Source organism: Psammomys obesus, unplaced genomic scaffold (assembly GCF_907164565.1).
Source record: "Psammomys obesus unplaced genomic scaffold, mPsaObe1.curated_primary_1811, whole genome shotgun sequence".
Lineage (NCBI taxonomy): Eukaryota > Metazoa > Chordata > Mammalia > Rodentia > Muridae > Psammomys > Psammomys obesus.
Window position 1 is genome coordinate 1,746,444 of NW_026596091.1, and position 19,120 is coordinate 1,765,563.

A 19,120-nucleotide genomic window follows, 5' to 3' on the forward strand; every position below is an offset into this window, starting at 1 on the left:
AGATGTAGCCTATGGGCAGCTCAGTCTCCATGTGGGTTCCCTAGAACAGGGGCTGTCTCTGACATCGACTCTGTTGGACGCTCTTTGATCACTTCCCCCTGGCAGTGCAGCCTTGCCAGACCACAGAGGAAGAGGATGTAGGCAGTCTGGAAGAGACTGATAGTCTGGGGCCAACAGTGAGGAAGGAGGGTACCTCCTTTCTGCAGACCAGGGGAGGGGATAGAGGAAAAGAAGGAAGGAGGGGAGGACTGGGAGGAGATGAGGGGGCTACAATCAGGATGTAAAGTGAATAAATTAAGAATAAAATTATATCACTTTCATACCACTGTCTAGGAGAGTGTTTTTAATCTGGATGTAACTGTTTTTAAGAGAAATTTAGCAATGTCTGGGGGCATTTCTGATTGTCCTATCAAGGGCATCCTGTGAGTAGAGGCATGTGGGTATGGCTAAACATCCTATAATAGCAGAGGACAGCAAAAAATTAGCCAGTCCCAAATATGACTGGTACATCAGTGGATGTACTTGGTCTATTTGTACATTCGTATGTACAAAGAGGGGAAAGCTGGTCTTCCTGCCTAGCACAGGGCAGGTGCTGCTCTGCATGTTACCTGACCTGGCAATGGAGTGAGCTGCCATTCTACACCGATAGGAGCCTGAGGTGGATGGGGCAGGGAGGGAGGGCAGACTCCCTTGAACATATGAGAAAGCCGAGGCTCAGCTTATTAACAGCTAACTTGGGGCTCTCCCAGGGCCTCTGTGCCCTCACGTGAGCTGGTATCAACATTCTCCATCCATTTGGAAAGCAACTGTAAGGTCTCTCTGTGCATCCTGGATCTTACAGGCTCAGCCACCCAGAAGAGCTGAGAAACCCCAGCCTCAAATTCTCCCTATGGCCTATGGAGGACACATTTGAGAGGTGGCATTGCCAGTCCCTCAAGGACAGGGATGGAACCCAAAAGCTGAGACAGACCCAGAAGCTGTGAGCATCTGAACATTCAGAAAGGCTGCCATGTTGTACGATGGCTCTCTGGAGGGGCTGGCAGCTCAGGAGGGTCGTGGAAGGGTAGTTGGGCTGATGTCTGAAAACAGTAGGCAATAGGGGGAAGCCACATGTAAGGTCTGGAGGAGAGTGGACCCCATCTAAATGTGGTCCCCATGCTGCCATCCCCCGAACAGCGCCTTCTATAGGTGGAGCAGGCTGGGGAAGATGAGGAGCTTGTGGGAGGGCTGAGCAGGCCAGGCCAAGAGGACAAGCTGTCTCAGGAGAAAGGCAAGACAAATGGGAAGTCGATTTCCAAGGTGTTTGAAGGGACGCGCAGACATGCTTTTAGGCAGACCTGGGATTTTCAGGTACCACCAGAACCACCCACAGTTCCTGGGTCTGTATGTTTGAGTAGCTGGTCAGGACACTTGGCTGCACTGAGCCAGGCTGCCCCATCCTCCGGGGTCTGTCACCAGTATTTGCTCGTGAAGGGTGGCATTCCAGCTTCTCTCAATGCAGTGTGGCGTCACTGTGAACACAGCAAAGCCATCACACTACCTCTCCAGCATCGGACGCAAAGGATTCTGGGTCTATCGCCTACCTTAATTTCCTCATGCCCCTTCACACCTCCATTAACGTGGATGGTTGGGAGTAAACCTGACGTTCAAGTTATTGAGCGTGGAATGGCAGCTATTACACAGTCTTGAAGAGTAATTCAACTTCTCAGCTTAAACTTGTGTGTAAAAAGGTGAGTTTTGAATTCTGGAATTTTCTACCATGAGATCCCAAGTCACAAATTTGATTTCCTGAAGCCAGTCTGTTAACTGCTTCTGGAGTCTCAAATCAAATTGGTAGCTTGGTTTTGGTAACAAACAATACACTTCTAGATTGCCACTTCTCCCCCCTTTTAAAACTTCCTCTTTAAAGAAGTGTGACTTTGATTTCCCACCAGTCGTGGCCCCACGGTCTGGTGCAGGTAGTAAAAGCCCAACCTGCAGTCGACAAATGAAATACAGGTTTTCATGAGACACACATGGAGCCGATACAGAGGGGAGAGGTGTGACTTTTACAGTTGCTTCCTGACCATCCATTCCACAGCAGAAAGGGCTGAGCCCACGGGGAGGGCCCCAGCCACACGCCCCTTAAGTGTGCACTCTTGTGTGACTCATTACTGCAAATAAAGGTGTCAGCCAAACAGTGCCCATTATGTAGCACCCAATCAGGGGCTTGTTAGAAACGGCACTGACTCTCCACATGGAAGCGTTCTGTGAGCTTCAGCAAAACTGCCAGGACTCCAAGTGCTGACAACCGGCCCTTGCTTTGATGTCAGTGGTAAACGGTGATTCCAAGCAAGCATGTTCTCTATCGCTGGCCTTCCTCATGGCTCTGAAGCATGGTGGCTTATCCAAATGTTGTTTTCTCAAATCCATCACTTCTGCATTTGACCGCTTTCCAAAGTCCTCCTCAAAGGAGCCTGGGCTTGCTCATGTTGTCCTGTCACTGCCTCCTGAACTGAGGAACCTAGGGGACCCCAGGGACAGCCACCTAGTGACTTCCTTTCTACGTGAGATCTGATTCCGGCCTGATGAAGTTCCCTCACACATAATATGCTCCCAAGGCACGTGACAGAAAGGTTTCTGTTCCCAATGAAAACTGTAGCAAATATGTGTCAGCCTCTGTTTTGGGCCAAGCACACTGTCACCTATAATCTTAAAAGGGGGTGGTACTATTATCCCTCTATTTTGAAGATGAGAAAACTCAAGGAGCAACAGTTTGAGAGCACATAACCACAAGGCTGAGCCTGTAAGCTTAACCGCTTAGTTACCTGGTGGGGTGAGAAGAGGTATTAAAGATTAACATAAACCCAAAGCAAAATTATGTAGTATATCTTTTGAAAAGATACTATTAATAATAATATAAATAATAATAAAATTGTGTGTGTGTTTGTGTGCATAGGAATGCAGTGCCTATAGAGGCCAGGAGAAGGTGCTAGGTCATCTGGAGCTGGATTTAGAGGTTGTTGTGAGCCTCCCAATGTGAGTGCTGGGGATCTGGATAGTTAAGCCATCTCTCTGGGCCCCTGAATGTAAAACTTAAGGAATTACCAAACAAACAAAGCATGTCATCAGCAGGACCTTAGAATTACCCTCAGCTCAGCCACCCACTGCACAGGGAACTGCCATAACTCATGTCACACACCAATTCTGCTTAACTCTGAACCCAAGAACCAAAAGAGCTTGGGAACTTCTGTTGGGAGTATGTGAGCATGAGCAGAGCCCCGGTTGGAGCCCCAGTGCCATGGTGGTGGTGGACTGCAATCCCAGCACTGAGCGGGTGAGGGAAGGGGGATCAGAAGTCAAAATCACTCATGGCCACAGAGTTTGAGGCCTGACCAGGCTACATGAGACCTGTCTCCCTTGCACCACCAAAGGCAAAAACAAAACAAAGAAACAAACCAAACCCACCAACACAATATGTAATGTTTATGGGGGCATTTCCAGTAATTAGTGATATTACATGCAGTAGCAATTAATTTTCATCATCATATAGTATGTTACCACTGTGGTAACATACAATAATTTATATTGTTAGTGAACAGGGTTATATAGACCAGGGGCTATGACAATGGTGCTGGGAACATTTGGTAGTGAGCATGCACCCACTCACACACCACACTTCCCACTAGCCATACATCTAGGAGTGGAATTGCTGTTTTGGCCAGTAGGCTTAAATAGGTATTTCCCACATTCCTGCCTGTGCTGTCATGAACTGTTTCAAATACCTTGAGGGGTAGAGAGGATTGAGCAGCTTCCTCAGAATTCCTATACTGAAGCCATCAGTGTGCTGTCTCAGAGAATAGACCCTCTAAGGAACTGAGGGGACAGTGGAAACCCTGGTCACCCAGCAAGCTTTCTGTGTGGGATGCTGGCCTGTCCAGGTGAGTGCCTTGGCAACACCTGAGATTTCTGTTCTTTGCAGCCCTTGACTCCGCTGAAGGAGACATCAACCTTACCCCATGCCACTCCTAGCCCATTAAAAGCCTTCAGGGAGAAAGGCTGTGCGTGGTTTTGAAGAAATGACCTAGCCTTACTACAAATAGGATCTAACTGGTAGCTTTTAAAGCAAAGGACTTAGAATAACTTAAAAACAAGCAAACAAAATGACAACCTGCACTAAGACTAAGGACTTGTGGCCTCGCTGATGTGTGCGCTGAGGATGGGGCTGCGTACTAGGCAAGTGACGTACCATCGAGCTCCACCCCAGCTCTCGCTGTGTCCACTCATTAACATCCTTTTCAGACAAACAGCTATTCAAGTGTGGTCTCTGCTGGCTGTGAAGCTAGCCAACTGCTTTCCTTTTGCTGACATTTGGATCTAATGCCTTCTGAGAGGCACACAAGTGAAGAACTGTGTGTCCTCCATCAGATGATCATAACCACCTGGGATGGCTGAAAATGTTCATCTACAGGAAACAGAAGGTCTCAGTGGCATCTGAATTTCTAAAAAAAGATCACTTTTGGTGAACCATGGATAAAGCCGAACAGGCCCGAGCATTTGGGGTTCTTGCCATTCCCCCATGGTGGTGTGGTGTTAGGGCAGTGGCTGGGTAAGGGATGTGTGTGTGTGTCTGTCTTGGCTACTCTGCCTCAGCTTCTTTAGCTGTAACAGGGAGCTAATCTCCCTGAAAAACACTTCAAGATTTCCAGTGTGGGTCAGTGTGCATGGGCGCTCCTGAGACCCCAATGAGGTTAACTATGCTCTGATCAGACTGGGGCCACGTCTCCTGGACTCCGTGTTCCACCAAGAAGAACCTCAACCTACCTGCTCCTTCTAAGCCCAACACCGTGCACCGTACCGCATGCTGAGCAGTTGTCCTGGTACTGGTACCCAGAACACTGCCTGGCTCCTTCCAAAGGACTTGAGTGTTCTTTGAGCACAGCACTGCAGGATTATCAACCCTTGACAGAGTTGGTAGAATCAGGCAGGATCACCCTAAAAAAGTCCCTCTGATGGTCCAACAAAGCACACAGCACAAGGTTAGGCACACCTCAGTGCAATGATATGGAGGGGCTGTCAATAAGAATGGATGTGCCAGATTAAGGAATGACCAACATTACAGGGAAGAGATGGGTGCCTCCTGATGTCACAATACTCATGAGCCACGGAAGACGCACCGAAGGCTGCCCACTCACACAGCCACCCCTCACAGACTCCTTGTTCTGACTTCCACATCTTTATTGTGAAGATAACAAAACAGGGTTGCATCTTCAAATCGGTAACTCAACTGCTTTGGCCTGGGGTGAGTAGCTGGCTGAGAAGTCCTGGGGCTCCTCAGCCTCATTTGCACACTCAACTTTGATCCCTACTGGTGTGTAAAACCTGTTAGCGCTCTGAGGAACACTTCTAGTGTGGTATGAGAACATAGCTAGACCATTAGTTCTTCTTGGACTCTGTTTTTTTGTTTTTTAAGACAGGGTTTCTTTGTGTAGCCTTAGCTGTCCTGGAATTCACACTATAGACCAGAATGGCTTTGAGTTTATAGCAATCCACTTGCCTCTGCCTCCTGAGTGCTGAGAGTAAAGGTGTGTGCCATCTGCTTTTTTTATTTAAATATATAAATAATTCTTAGTATGAATCTTTACCTGGCTTCAGGGCACAAGAGTTAAGAACAAATTGAGGGAATAGAAATCTAACATCCTGGTAGGAACGAAAGGGACAGGAAATGACCAGGGTTATGGATTGTACCCAGGTATCTTGGAGGTTCACAAGAACCTCGATCTGGTAGATAAGGAAAGGCATTCTTACAAGGAAGGCTGCACTGTCCACATTCCACCAAAATTACAGTCTTGGTGTAAGACAGCTGATGTAACTGCTGGCCTTTCCATGCCACAGAGCACATGTCACTTGCTGCCTTCTCCGTGTTACTCCACTTCTTCCCACTGCGCATCCATTGTGCCAACACATCTAACCATCCTTTGTATGTGTGTGTGGGGCCAAGGTGACAATGGGGCCTTCCTCGTTCGTTGTCCACTTTAACTCTTAAGATGGGGTCTCTCAACTGAACCTGAAGGGTCCTAATTGGCTACAGGATGATCAATAAGCTCCAAGGGTCTGCCTGTCTGCTCTTCACCCCACCCCTGAACAACATCAGTCTCACATGGGAACTGGGTGCCATGTCCAGCCCTTATTTGGTTTGCTGGTGATGAACTCAGGTCTGTGTGCAACAGGTACATGAGTTAACTTCCTAGTCACAATTCAAATGATTCTTTACCTCCTCCACACCTGAGGAGAACCAGAGTTCTCTTTACCAGAAGACGTCATGGGGAATTTTAAGGAAAAAAGCTTTTCTAAAAAGGATGCCTAAAAATATAATTAACATAAATAAGCCAGAGATGCTTATTTATAATTCCAGCACTTGAGGGGTGGGTAGGAGGATTGAGGTGAGTTCAAATCCAGCCTGGGCTACAGAATGAGACTCCAACTCAAAACAAAACAAAGGAAAATTAATAGGAGTTTGCAATCTCTCTCCAGCTTGTGTCCGCCTGTGACTCAGCATGGTGCTGCAGTCTGTGGGGCCTGGCACCTCCTGTGGCTCGAAGCTCTTGATCAAGGTTGTCCAGCCAGCCTTCTAGAACTCAGAACGCTGCGCCTCCTCCGCCTCTCAGATTTTCATGAAGCAAAATGCTTGCAGAAGTCATTTGGAGTCCTCGCTTTGTGCTGCACAGGCTGCCGACCGCGTCCCTCAGTGGCTACTGCCCATCCTTACTCATTGTACTTGGCCAGTTTCAACCTGGGGATGATGTTCATGGACTGCAGCTCCTGGAAGAGCAGCTTGCAGGCGTATGGGATGCGGAGGGAGGACACATGGCAGGAAGACTTGCAGAAGTGGCACCTAAAATCCAAGCCAACATGCGTGAGCTGGGAACAAAGGCACGCACACAGTACTGCTACCTTCCTCTCCATCACTGTCAGGCATGGACTGATGGTTCAGAAAATTAGAGGAACAAATGTGGGCACACACTCCACAATTATACAAACCATTCCCAGCATTTTAAAAGTGTGAAACCATAGTCCATTAACTAAATTCTAGAACTTCCTCTTTAAAAGAGAAAATATCTGCTTATTCCCTGTTTTGAAAGACTCCCAGAACTTGGAATCACTGGAAAGATAGCCACCTCTCTTGGATTCTTTGTTTTGACTTTCAAATCTTTATTGTGAAAACAGGGCTGAGTCAGGTGTCTCACTGGTAGATGAGTATTCTGCTGACCCCACCAACCCCCATGTGTTTGGGGCATCTCTGTAGCATATTCCCTGTAACACAATCAACAGAAAAATTCAGTTCCTACCACGGAGGCACTTAGTGTGACATTATTCTCTTTTCCATTTTAGAGTACCGAGGCTGAGAATTTACATGGCAATGGTGACCTCAGAGACAGAGCTTCCTGAGGGCTCAGGTGACAGTGAGATACACTGATGACATAAACTTTAGTGATATAACATTTCTTAAAAGACTGCCCAAAGACTTCTTTAATGTGTTAGAATCAAAACACATTTTTAATGTGCCTGGCTGGGTGGGTCTAAATTATTCAAGAATTATATTCATATATTACTTTAATTAAATTGGGGAAGCAGCCTGAACTTCAGTAACTTCTTCCTGGTTTTCCTATCCTGTATATTACATGGTGACTCCAATTTCAGTTAATCTAGTTAAAATTTCCATATGTGCTGATTCATAGTCTGGATAACCCATTAATCTTAATATATTGATTCAAAACATTCAATGTAACACACACACACACACACACACACACACACACACACACACACACACGTACGTATGTACATAAGGTAGAAACCTGACCAAGGGCAATAAAGTACACTGTACTCTAGGATGAAGACAGCAAGAGGAAGCCGAGGCTGCACACACGGCCCATGCCCAGTGCAGCATCCTCTCTGAGCTAATTACCTTAATGGGGCTCGTTGATGACTTCTGCCCTGAGTCCTCTGAGGAACAACAGTAAACCTCCCCATAGCAATGCCTTACTAATGTGCAAGTCACCCACCGGGGCCTGCTCCAAGGTACTGAGCCGCTCTAATTACCCAGCCTGCATTGTGCGGCTTATTAAAGAGTGAGTTCCTCCAACTAGCTGTGCTTGCTCCCTCCCACCGGCTGGGCACACAAGACCAGGTAATGACAGGAAAAAGGACAGCATCATTATGCTTTTCGGTCAGAGAGTAGCACATGGAAGCAGCCAGACTACAGAATGGGTTAGAATTTTTTTCTGTTGGCAACAGGGTATAAGTAGGGCACTCAAATCAGACATATCAGGTCTATGCAGCTGCAGATAAAGACCGTCAGACCACATAACCCAATCAAGTCCTTCCAAAGAATAGCACACTGAACCCAGGATCAGGACTGCCATCAGGTGAGCTAGCCACTAGATGAACCAGGCAGCAAAGGCAGAGGTTTGATGATGGAGCAGCTTGTATGGCCTTTCTGCACATGTCAGGTGTACCTAAGCATCCAGCAGAGACAAAGGCTTGGGCCTTGTGATCCTGGTTTACTGTCTCCTTTTCCAGGAGGAGGAGTAGGGAGATACAAGAAAGGGGAAACTACAACTTTCTTTGGAGTCTCCTGGTTCCTGTTTTTAATGGAATGACTATTCCATTCCACAATTTTAAAGCAATTCCTTAAAGGTCCTTGTGCCAGATTGGAGGCTTAAGGATGGGGAACCAGGTCCCAGGCACCATCCTATTATGCTCCCTCTGTCTCTCTCCCCTTCCCTCCTCCCTTTAGTTACACAGCCCACACTATGCTCAATATGCATTTCAAAAGACAAATGGACATCCCAGGACTGAACAAACCCCCATCTCATTGATAGAAAAAAGGGCCAGGCTTATTCTCATAAGAATGTGACCATCTCTGTGACCTTTCAGAAAGAATGAGCCAAAATGTGGCCACCTCTTCCATCAGTGTCCACATTAATGCTTTCTGCATCAACAGGACTCATCAATTCATCTACACAGCAATGATAAGGTAATCTACTGAAAGGTTTACTATGGAGCTGGCAAGTGCACAATGTGTTCTAAGAAGCTCCCTTGCTATTAAGGGAAAAAAAAAATGACATTTATGTGTATGCTTAGGTCACCAGGCTTGCGTGTACTTTTACTTTCTAAGCCACCTCAAAGGTCCAGCCCCTCTGCTAATCCTAATCCCCAAGGCAGTAAATTGAGGTTATTTACACAGAGGCTTTAAGGAATATCTGCGGGGGAAGAGGTGGCTATGCACTCCTCAAACCCCAGCAATGCTTACCTAGCCTCCTACACTGTCCTTTCAAGTGGGCTCCTACCTGAGAAAGACGAGCTTTGAGAGGGCTGGTGAGGGGCAGAGGGTATCATGGATATTCTCCATTCCTGGAATGTCTATTTTAGATGCTGTGAGACCTTACTCTGATAGGTCAGTGAGGAGAAGCTGGGAACTACAGGCTTTGTCAGCTACACGAGGATGCAGGGCACTAGACCCTGACTAGCCCTGAGCAGATTTTTGTTCTTTGGCAGAGTGTGACTGAAAACAAGAAAGGTGTTGCACCTACATAACACAACAGAACCCAGGAAGCACCGCCTGTGAGGATGGACATCAGACACCAGACTTTACAAGAAATTAAAAGCTTCATAAATTGCATAATGGATGTATGGACAACTCCACAATGCAGGGATCACTTAGCAGTTACATTTTTCGTTAAGCATGTACCAGGTATAAACTGGAGTGGGTCAATGAGAAAGAACGCAGGGAGCCCCCGGGGACTTCTACCCCGGAACTCCATCTGACACACTGACACAGCAGACACTCTGCTGGGTGAGCAACCGATTCTGACACTGTCTGTGCACCATGGAGCATGCAGCCAAGTGTACTTGAATCAGGTAAGGGGGTACAGTCCACACACCAGGTCTTAGTCCTGGTGTCACTGTTTGTAAGATATGGGGTAATTTGGCTTTTGGGGTCTGAGGTTATCAAGAACAGATCTTGATATAACATCCCCTAAGGAGCTTTTTTTTTTTTTTTTTTTTTCTTAAAGGTTGCAATTCTTGTTATGAATGGTTGTGAGGTACCACGTGGGTGCTGGGAACTGAACCTAGGTCCTGGAACAAGTGCTGAGCCATCTCTCCAGCCCCTGAGATAATATTAAAATTATGATAAAGCCTGTACTATTTAGGAGCTTAACCTATAGCAATATAAATACAGCATTAAAGATACAACATACAAGTATCTCTCATGGGGATGCATGGACAAGTGGCGGTACATAAGTGATCACAGGGAAAGGCTGCAGAGTATGTGGGTGTGGTCCAGAGCGGTCCTTGAGCCACCACCTAAGCTAAGGGATGTGGTCTGAGAGAACGTGGTATCCACTTACCAGCCAGAATATCCCAGGAGTCCACACTGCCCACAGACATCAACCTCAAAGGCATCACTCGAGATCATGAGTCTCTCCAGCAAGAGCATACTCGCTCCATAGCCAATTAAGCAGTCCCGTTCCATCTCTCCGAGACGCAAGCCGCCATCACGAGATCGTCCTTCAGTGGGCTGCCTTTGAAGAAAATGACCAGACCACATTAGGCACAGAAAACAGAGGCAACATCAAACACTAAGCAAAAGCAGGGTATGGAGCAGGCTAATCATACAGTGATCTCCAACCACGAATCATTGGTCTTCCTGCCATGATTTTAAAGAGCTTCAAAAGAGGATACTAGTGAAAAAAAAAATCATAATTATATAGTCTTTATCATATGACATAGCAATAAATTATTTATACAATCCCCCAAATGCTAGTGTTAGCATTTATTACTCTCATGTCATGGTCATTGCTATTAGGCTACTATGGCTGTCAAACCAGAGGGCAATATTTGAGTATTTTTGGAGAGGTACTCTGTTACTCTGTTACAGAGAAAAAAAAAAAAAGAGATGCAGACAGAGGAAGACACTTGGGTCTCCAATGGCTCTTGCAAGGGCTCTGTACTGTTAGTTTCTGTCAACTTGTTGAGACCCTAGACACACCTGGGAATTGGGAATATCAAAAGAAAAACTACCTCCATCAGACTGGCCTGTGGGCATGCCTATGAGCCGTTTTTGTTTTTTTTTTTAATTGCTGATTGATGTGGCTGGGCCCGGCCTACTGTGGACAGTGCCTTCCCTGAGAAGGTGGGGCTTAACTGTAGATAAGAAATGAAGCTGAGAAACCCAGACGAAGCAAGCCAATAATCAGCATTCCTCATGGTTTCTGCTTCTGTTCCTGCCCTGGCTTCCCTAGGCAATAGGCTGTAACCTGGAAGCCAAATAAACTTTTCCTTTGTCATGTTTTACTACAATAGCAGAGGGCAAAGTGGAGCAGGCCCTGCAGCCTGTTACTGTCTCGAATGGACTCCCCAGTGACACAGTGAACACAGTCCTCCCAACATATGCTGAAATGTTAATACTGCTTTTGTTATGGCTAGATGTTACGGTGAGAAATGGTGAGAAATCGAAGAGTAGATTATTTGAAAGAAAAATCTACATATGAAAAGCTGACAGAGAGTCTGAAGGAGAACTCTGTAGAGGAAACTTCACCAAGACAGTCCCTGCACATTTTTATCTGTTGGCAGACCCACCACAGACAGCCACTCCCTCTACCTGAAGTCACTGGACAACGTGAAGGTGGCTGTCTACACGTGGGCAGACTCCATGCTTGAATTTCAGCCACTGAAGATAGACAATTGTTCCTGGACAAACTTTGTGCTAAAAAGGGACATTGTGATTGACATGGGACTGCAGAAGGGAATAGCACCTGGCCCACCGGGGTCTTACTGCTTAGGCAACACCTACCTTGAGAATCTTACCTCCTCTTCCCTTTTGGTTATTAAAAACATTTTTTTCAACATTATTCTATTTTATGTATGAGTGTCCTGCTTGCATGTATGTATGTATGTGTACCATGTGTGTGCCTGGTGCCCTCAGTGATCAGAAGAGGGCATGGGATCCCTGGAACTGGAGTTACAGAAGGTTGTAAACTACCAGGTAGGTGCTGGGAACTAAACCCAGGTCCTCAGCAAGACCAACAAGTGCTCCTAACCACTGAGCCATCTCTCCAGACCCCTGTCAGCATTTTGAAGCACACACACGTCTATGATTTTAATAGGCATTGCATCTGTTCACGTTATGGTCAAGATTGAGTCTGGCTTTAAAAAAGCAAACAAAGCCAAATAGTGATTACCCTGTTTTCCTCCCCTGTAGAGCATGCTCAGTGAAAATGCGGGGCCAGATATTTCCACAACATCTGTCATGTGCCTGGTATTTGGTCCACATTCACTAGCTCTGTGATAAGGACTGTGGGGAGAGACGTGATCTGGAGGCACCCTTATCATGGAACCATCTAAACAGGCCCGTAATGCAATTTTATTTTTCCCAATGCCTTTTTCTGCATTCTGAACCTGTGAGACTGGATGTGCACCTATAGAAGAATGACTGCAGTTCTTTTCTCTTTTTTTAAGATTTCTTATATACATACAGTATTCTGTCTGCCTGTACACCTGCACACCAGAAGAGGGCACCAGCTCCCATGATAGATGGCTGTGAGCCACTACATGGTTGCTGGGAATTGAGCTCAGGACCTCTGGAAGAGCAGCCAGCGCTCTCAACCTCTGAGTGTCTCTCCAGCCCATGACTGCAGTTCTAACTCTCTTTCCCAACAAATTCTGTTTATGACACCGACAATAAGCTTGGAGCCAAAATGATTCCTGATTCTTTCCTCCTGAATAAGAAAGCATTTAACTTGTTTTTAGGCTTTATAGGAGCCTATGGTGGGGTGGGAGGAGGGAACGGGGAACAGGGGATGACCTTTGGAATTTTAGAGAAACTGAACTTTTAAAGTGTTAAAAATTTTAAAGACCATGGAACTTTTAAAAGTTGGGATGTTTTATATTATAATGTTAGTATTTTATGATATCTTAGGGACATATAAGAAAGAAAAAGTTATACCTGAATAGTGCTGTTTAAGGTTCAATTGTGCTGGCTAGCTCCCCCCCCCCCCCAACTTGACATATGCTAGAGTTTTCTGAGAGGAAGGAACCTCAATTGAGAAAATGCCTCCTAAGATCGGCCTGTGGGCAACCTTGTCGGATATTTTCTTAAAATGAGGGACGTGGGAGGGCACAGCTCACTGGAGACAGTGCTATTCCTAGGCAGGTTCTAGACGCTATGAGAATACAGGAGGAGCAAGCCAGTAAGCAGCTCTGTGGCTTTTGCTTTGGTTACTGCTTTGAACTGCCTTGATTTCCTGGTCCTGGCTTCTTTCTGAGAGTTGTAAGATTTAAATTATTTCCTCCCCAAGTTGCTTTTGGTCATGGTGTTTTTTGTTTTGTTTGTTTTAAATCACAATCATAAAAGGTAACCAAGACAACGTTTAATACAAATTTTGATATCTTAAGGGAAACAGAAACTCTTCTGGGACTGTTTACCACAGAGAAGAGAACGATGCTTTGACTGCAGCATTAACTCCCTGTGTCACTGTGCTCACCCCCGCCTCCGCCCCGTTTCTCTTACCTGGTGAGGACTGCTCGTGGTCCTCGGGCCCGGGCATGCATCTTATCCAGCACCATGTGTTTCAGTTTCTGATAGTACACAGGCCCAAAGTAGATGTATGCTTCCAGGGGCTCTCTGAAAGAAAGCAACGCTACTTCTTAAAAGACAGGGCCAGAGGAATTGGACCGATGGCCTCTAGGCCTCATTACCAGGATATCTTTGTTTTCTCAGAGATTTCTACTGTGTGAGGGTAATCTTCAGTCAACAGCAAATAAAAAGGCTAGACCAAAACTACAGAAGCACACCACTGTATAAGATGACATTGCTTTCATAAAGCAATAAACTCTTCACAGCCACCTGCTTAATCAGGCCAACAGCTTTCCTTGCTTTGTCATTTTCTGATAGATCTTGCTTTCACTCTCATCACTAGATAATCTGATTTACCAAAACAATCCAGGAAGTTTCCTCCAAAACTGGAAATCAGAGCAGGTCACTGCTCTAAAATCCACAATGGTTCCTTCTGATATTCAATGTTGTCAAAATTGTGCATGGCTAGCATGCCAAACACCCTAGAACTCCTGCCTCAGGAACTCTGCCTGCTGATATGTGCTGACAAAGCCAGGTAAATGCATGGCCCTGACAACAGTGTATTCCCTAGATGACTTTCCCTGACTGCCTTTTCTTTGTTCTGAGATAAGGTTTCGCCACATAGCTTAAGCTGGCCTGAAACCCACTATTGCAATCTTTTGGTCTCTCCCTCCTGTGTGCTGGGATTTCAGATGTGAGCCTTGCTGCCCACCTTCTTGAAGGAGCCCCCTTCCCTTCCTCTCTCACTTAACCCTGTGCTGTACTCAGCAGCTTTGTGTAGTCATATCTACTTACCTGTGTCTTCCCATAAGAAGTCAGTTCTGTGTCCTTCTTTCCAAGGTGGCTCCAGCATCTATGATCTTGCCTGGTATACAACTAGCGCTCAATACATGTTTGTTATATAATTCATCCCACTAAAAATATCTGCAGTACGAATCTTAAAAGTGATTATGTGAGTGCTCTGACAGGAAAAAAGTCTTGTCTGAAGCAAATAGACAAGGAATGGATGTCTTCAAAAATCTTTTAACTTCCAAGTGTACTTCCTCAAAAGGAAGGAAGTACACTCTTTAGTGCTGTTTAATCTATCCACATAGCAGGCCAGGAGCACTGTCTATTTTATAAGATGCAGAAACAGGAACAGTGAGCCTGAGAGGCTACGTAAGTACCAGTGAGTGGTGTGACCAGGACTCAAACCTTCTCTGCCTGCCACACAGGCCTGGCTGAAAAACAAGCTCACTTTGAGCAAAGCACATTGTGAAGTGAAAAGAGCAAAAGAAGCCACAAGCTGCAGAAAAGCAGCTGCAGATGTTGGCCCAGACTGCATGGTCCAATTCCAATGTGCAATGTATGAGTAGAGGCTACTACAGTTACTAAGCCCTACATGAGCGTCAGCACATGGAACCCCAGGAAGTCATGGTGGAGAGGAAGTCACAGTGGCAAGGGCCTCAAGAGACCCTGCTTTTGTCCCAGTCTATCACGCGTACTGCATGACCTCTCCAGTTCAGTCTTCTTGGTTGTATATCAAGGTGGTCAGCCAAGGGTCTTTCAATTCTAATAAATTATATGGTCTTTGGAGATAGTAACTCATTTACAGACCTCTGTCACCCAATGCTATTCCACCACCAGAAGAGTAAAGCCACATACCATCCCTGCTTGTAGCTAAGATCAGGAACATGGCTGAGAGCAGGTGGAGGGATGCAGGTCCCAGGGCTCAGCAGTGCTTCTCGAGCTTTGATGTGGAGGTGAACAGCGAAGCCATGAAAACTCTATGTGGCGGCAAGGGAAGCGGGGAGGACCACAGCGGTGCACAGCACACAGGGTGTGGCCCACCTTAACCTTCCAGTGCACTCAGGTTTAGGAAGTTGCACTGAATTGGTCCTTTGGTTGTGCACACTCTCTGGACAATAGTATATCTGAGTAGAAATGAACGTGATAGGTTTTATGAGGACTGTGTTTTTGTGAAATGGATCCCTAACTATTTAACTGAACCATACTCAAATGGAGCAGACAGTTAAGATTTTTCCTAAAATGAGGGTTTTTTTTTTCCCCCTCTAATATCTCAAGAATGATTTACTTAAAGAAATCCATATTGTTACCGTCTGGACAAATCATTTTACAAAGCACTGTGTATTTTCAGCCAAAATGGATTTAAGGCATGTTCTTCATTTCTGGAGCATTTCTTTGCAGTGGTACAGTTAGGCAGCGTGTCCTCACAAAAGCTGCAGCTGAGCTGCACCTATGCTTAGGTGGCTTATAACCCCAGGGCAGCTTACACAGCTTAACCTGGAGGTGTTAATAGAAAAGTCCATCCACCCACCCACCCATCCCCTCATTTAGTGTGTGTGTGTGTGTGTGTGTGTGTGTGTGTGTGTGTGTGTGTGTTACCTACAGGAGTACATGTGCACTAGTTTAGAAGTGCTTGGAGGCCAGAAGGTGTTGGATCCCATACTTGGGTTCTCTGGAGCAGCAGCATGAAGCCCTGGATTCAATCCTCAGCAACAAAGACCAAAACAGGCAGTCATCTGCTTGGCAGGCAGTCACTGAGGGCCTGCTAGAAAAATGACTTTGTGACTGCTACTGTTCCACGTCTAATAGCGAATATAAATGGTCAGCTCTGTGCTTTTATTTACTGCTATCCTTTCAATGCCTAGCACACATTAGGTGTTTAACACAGCCTTACTGGTATGAACACTTGGCTCCAGGCTATCAAGACTTGGCACATAAATGCAAAGGAAATCTAGCAGTTTGGGAAACATCGCATCATATGCAATTAGTATGTTCCACAAAAGCCACATAGAAATCCTACTTTGTTAAATAGAATCTTACTGACTTTTAAAATGACAGTTTCACCAAAACAAGTGGTCATCCTCAATGACTGGTTTCTTAAATGTGGCCTTTCTGGTACTGGATTTCCTAAAACAGTGAGGCTTCATTTTGTCCAACTAAGGTAGCGTTGAAATTTTACACCTTCAAGTAGTACTTCTTCAGGGCGCTCACCTCCTTTGCCCCTACTCACCCTGTGATGCCTGAGGTAACGTAGTCCTTCCCCAGGTAGTTATAGCCATGGCGAACAAGGTCTTCACAAACATCCTTTACTTTACTTCCTCCAAAGGCAGTGCCATAGTGGAACCTGCCGTCTAACACACCTGCCTTGCCAGCCAGCAACTCAATTAACTTTCCAACCTGTAAGAAGGGACGGGAGCAAACCAGGTGAGTGCCTACCTGTGTTGTGGAGTTCTCCTGGCCAATTTACCTCTCTGGCTTACTCTCTGAGAAAGCAGCTTCAGTCACTACAATTACCAATAGAGATACTGATTACTAACACTGGCATTAGCTGGTATCTTGCCGAAGAACACTGGCCTATGTGCCTAACTTCTTCTACAAAGCTTGTGATAGGATTACAGATGACAGGCCCGACACACAGGGTTTTTCTGTGCTTAGGACCACAGTCACCGCCTGCATGAATCAAGTGAAAGTACACTTGTCATTTGCTGAGGAGAGTGAGTGACAGAGACAAGGAGTCCGTTTAGCCATCAGGGGGCCGCTCACTGTAACTAAACTAACTGCCTGATGCCTGCCACAGAGCACCACCTCTGAAAAGCCCGAAGGTGACTGACCGTCATTCTCGACGGGAAGCCGTGTGGGTTCATTATGATGTCGGGACAGATGCCAGAATCACAGAACGGCATGTCTTCCTGGGGGACGATCAGACCACAAACACCTGGGGGAGAGGAGATTTTATGGTATATAAAGCAAATGGGCAGGAGGAAAGAACACAGTACTTAATTGGGATCTCCCTGCTGCTATCTCTATTCCCACTGTTCTAAAACCCTCCCCACTGTCTCTATCAAGAGTAACAAAAGCAATTTCCAACAACCCTGCTAGCCAAGCAGTTCACAAATGATTCTCCTTGCAGAAAAGCATTGTAGCCTGTGGACTGGCCTGCTGGCATGACACACAATGATGATGTCAGGCTGCTTGCCCACCTTTGCTAAGTTCCATGAACACCAAAAGGCTGTCTCAGACCTGCTCTTGTCCCGGAAGCTTTTCCATCTGCAGTTTCTATTCCTTTTTAGCTAGGTTGTGGTCTGCTGTGTTCTATGCCCCAAACACAGGAATGTAAATTTTCTGACCACCAAACAAAGAATGATTGAAAAAGACTGACTATGTAAATGTGGTTTAAAAAAACCTGTGACAGAAAATCCTTGTGCCAGGGTTGGAAAGACAGCTCAGTGGCTAAGAGCACTGGCTCTTCTTCCAAAGGAGCTGGGTTCAGTACCCAGCACCTACATAATAGCTCTCAACTGTCTGTAACTCCAATTCCAGGGAATCCAACACCCACACATGCAGGCAAAATACCAATGCACAAAAATTAAAAATAAATAAATCATTAAAAAAAAGAAGGAATCCTTGTGCATGGCTGAAATGCTAACAGGTGCACCCTGGCTGCAGGGCTGGCTGGTTGGCTCACCTTGCCAGGGCTTCCCTGGCCTATGTAATTTTAATTCCTGTAGCTTACAGCACCTTAGAAAAGTGATCTTTGATTGAACTTCTGAAGTCCAACAAGAAAAATAGGAGCCAAATTATTCTTAGAGTAAAAGACCAGAATTAGACATGGAATTCTAAGAATGAGAACACAGCATAGTGGCCTTCCAGCTCTGCACTGCACTGACATTCTCTTAAGGCCTGAGTATTCCTTAACAGCATTTGAAGCTGGAAGAGATTTTTCTTGATAGATAGTTTTTAATTCTTCTGTAACCACCCTCCCCCAGGAAGATAAGAATGGACAGAATTTAGGTGATCAATTCCAATTTATATAAGAGTTGGAAAACTTGTACACAACAACACAGAACAGGAAAACAAGCACTCTTAAACTGCTGTAATAAAGGAAAACTCCTTTCCCATGTGTGACTTAACAATGTCAGGTTCAATTAAAACACCCAAAGATTTTCATTCCTGTTTGTCCTCTATACAAGTCAAGCCACTTCTTTCTTTTTTTTAATTAAAGCTATTATTATTGCAGTGTTGGAGCTAAAAACCTAAGACAGGATAAGCAAGCACTGCAGGATATTTCCAGAACCCCAAACTTCTTTAAAATAAAGCCTTTATGATCTGTATATCAGGAAGAGCTAAAGTGCAGAGGAAAAGAATCCACCTGCTTATGCAGAACTGTGTTAACACTCTGCTTTCTAGTGGCTGCCAACAAGACTGCAGTTAGAATTGCAATGTTGGATTCTAGAGCATACAGTTCCTTTGATAGCTATTTTGGTTGAAAAGTTTTGTTTTTTGTTTTTTTTTTTAAATCATATCATGAATGCTTCCCTATATGAATAATAGAAACAGTCGTTTGAAATGCTGCAGTTAAGATATAGCTATGTGCCAAAATTTATATCAGAGTATGTGACTTTTCCCTTCCCTCTAAAAAAACATCTTATCCATACTGAAATATCTGACAAAAAAAGAGCACTACTGGGAAGTCTACTTTGAAAGAGATCAAAT

The 19,120-nt window shown here is 45.4% G+C and overlaps 1 protein-coding gene across 3 annotated transcripts in view; it reads right to left on the minus strand.

Annotated features, from left to right (window-relative positions):
* Window positions 1-3,450: 3,450 nt before the first annotated feature.
* The window catches only part of Polr3b (RNA polymerase III subunit B), a 109,260-nt gene continuing 93,590 nt past the window's right edge, over window positions 3,451-19,120 (minus strand). For all 3 annotated transcript variants that reach the window (XM_055627876.1, XM_055627875.1, XM_055627877.1), the window contains 5 exons: window positions 17,239-17,342; window positions 16,638-16,804; window positions 13,556-13,669; window positions 10,395-10,568; window positions 3,451-6,874 (listed from right to left, as the gene is read on the minus strand). In XM_055627876.1, coding sequence (XP_055483851.1) covers window positions 6,745-6,874; window positions 10,395-10,568; window positions 13,556-13,669; window positions 16,638-16,804; window positions 17,239-17,342 — 689 coding nt within the window. In that variant the 3' untranslated portion in view covers window positions 3,451-6,744. The remainder of the gene's footprint in view (window positions 6,875-10,394; window positions 10,569-13,555; window positions 13,670-16,637; window positions 16,805-17,238; window positions 17,343-19,120) is intronic.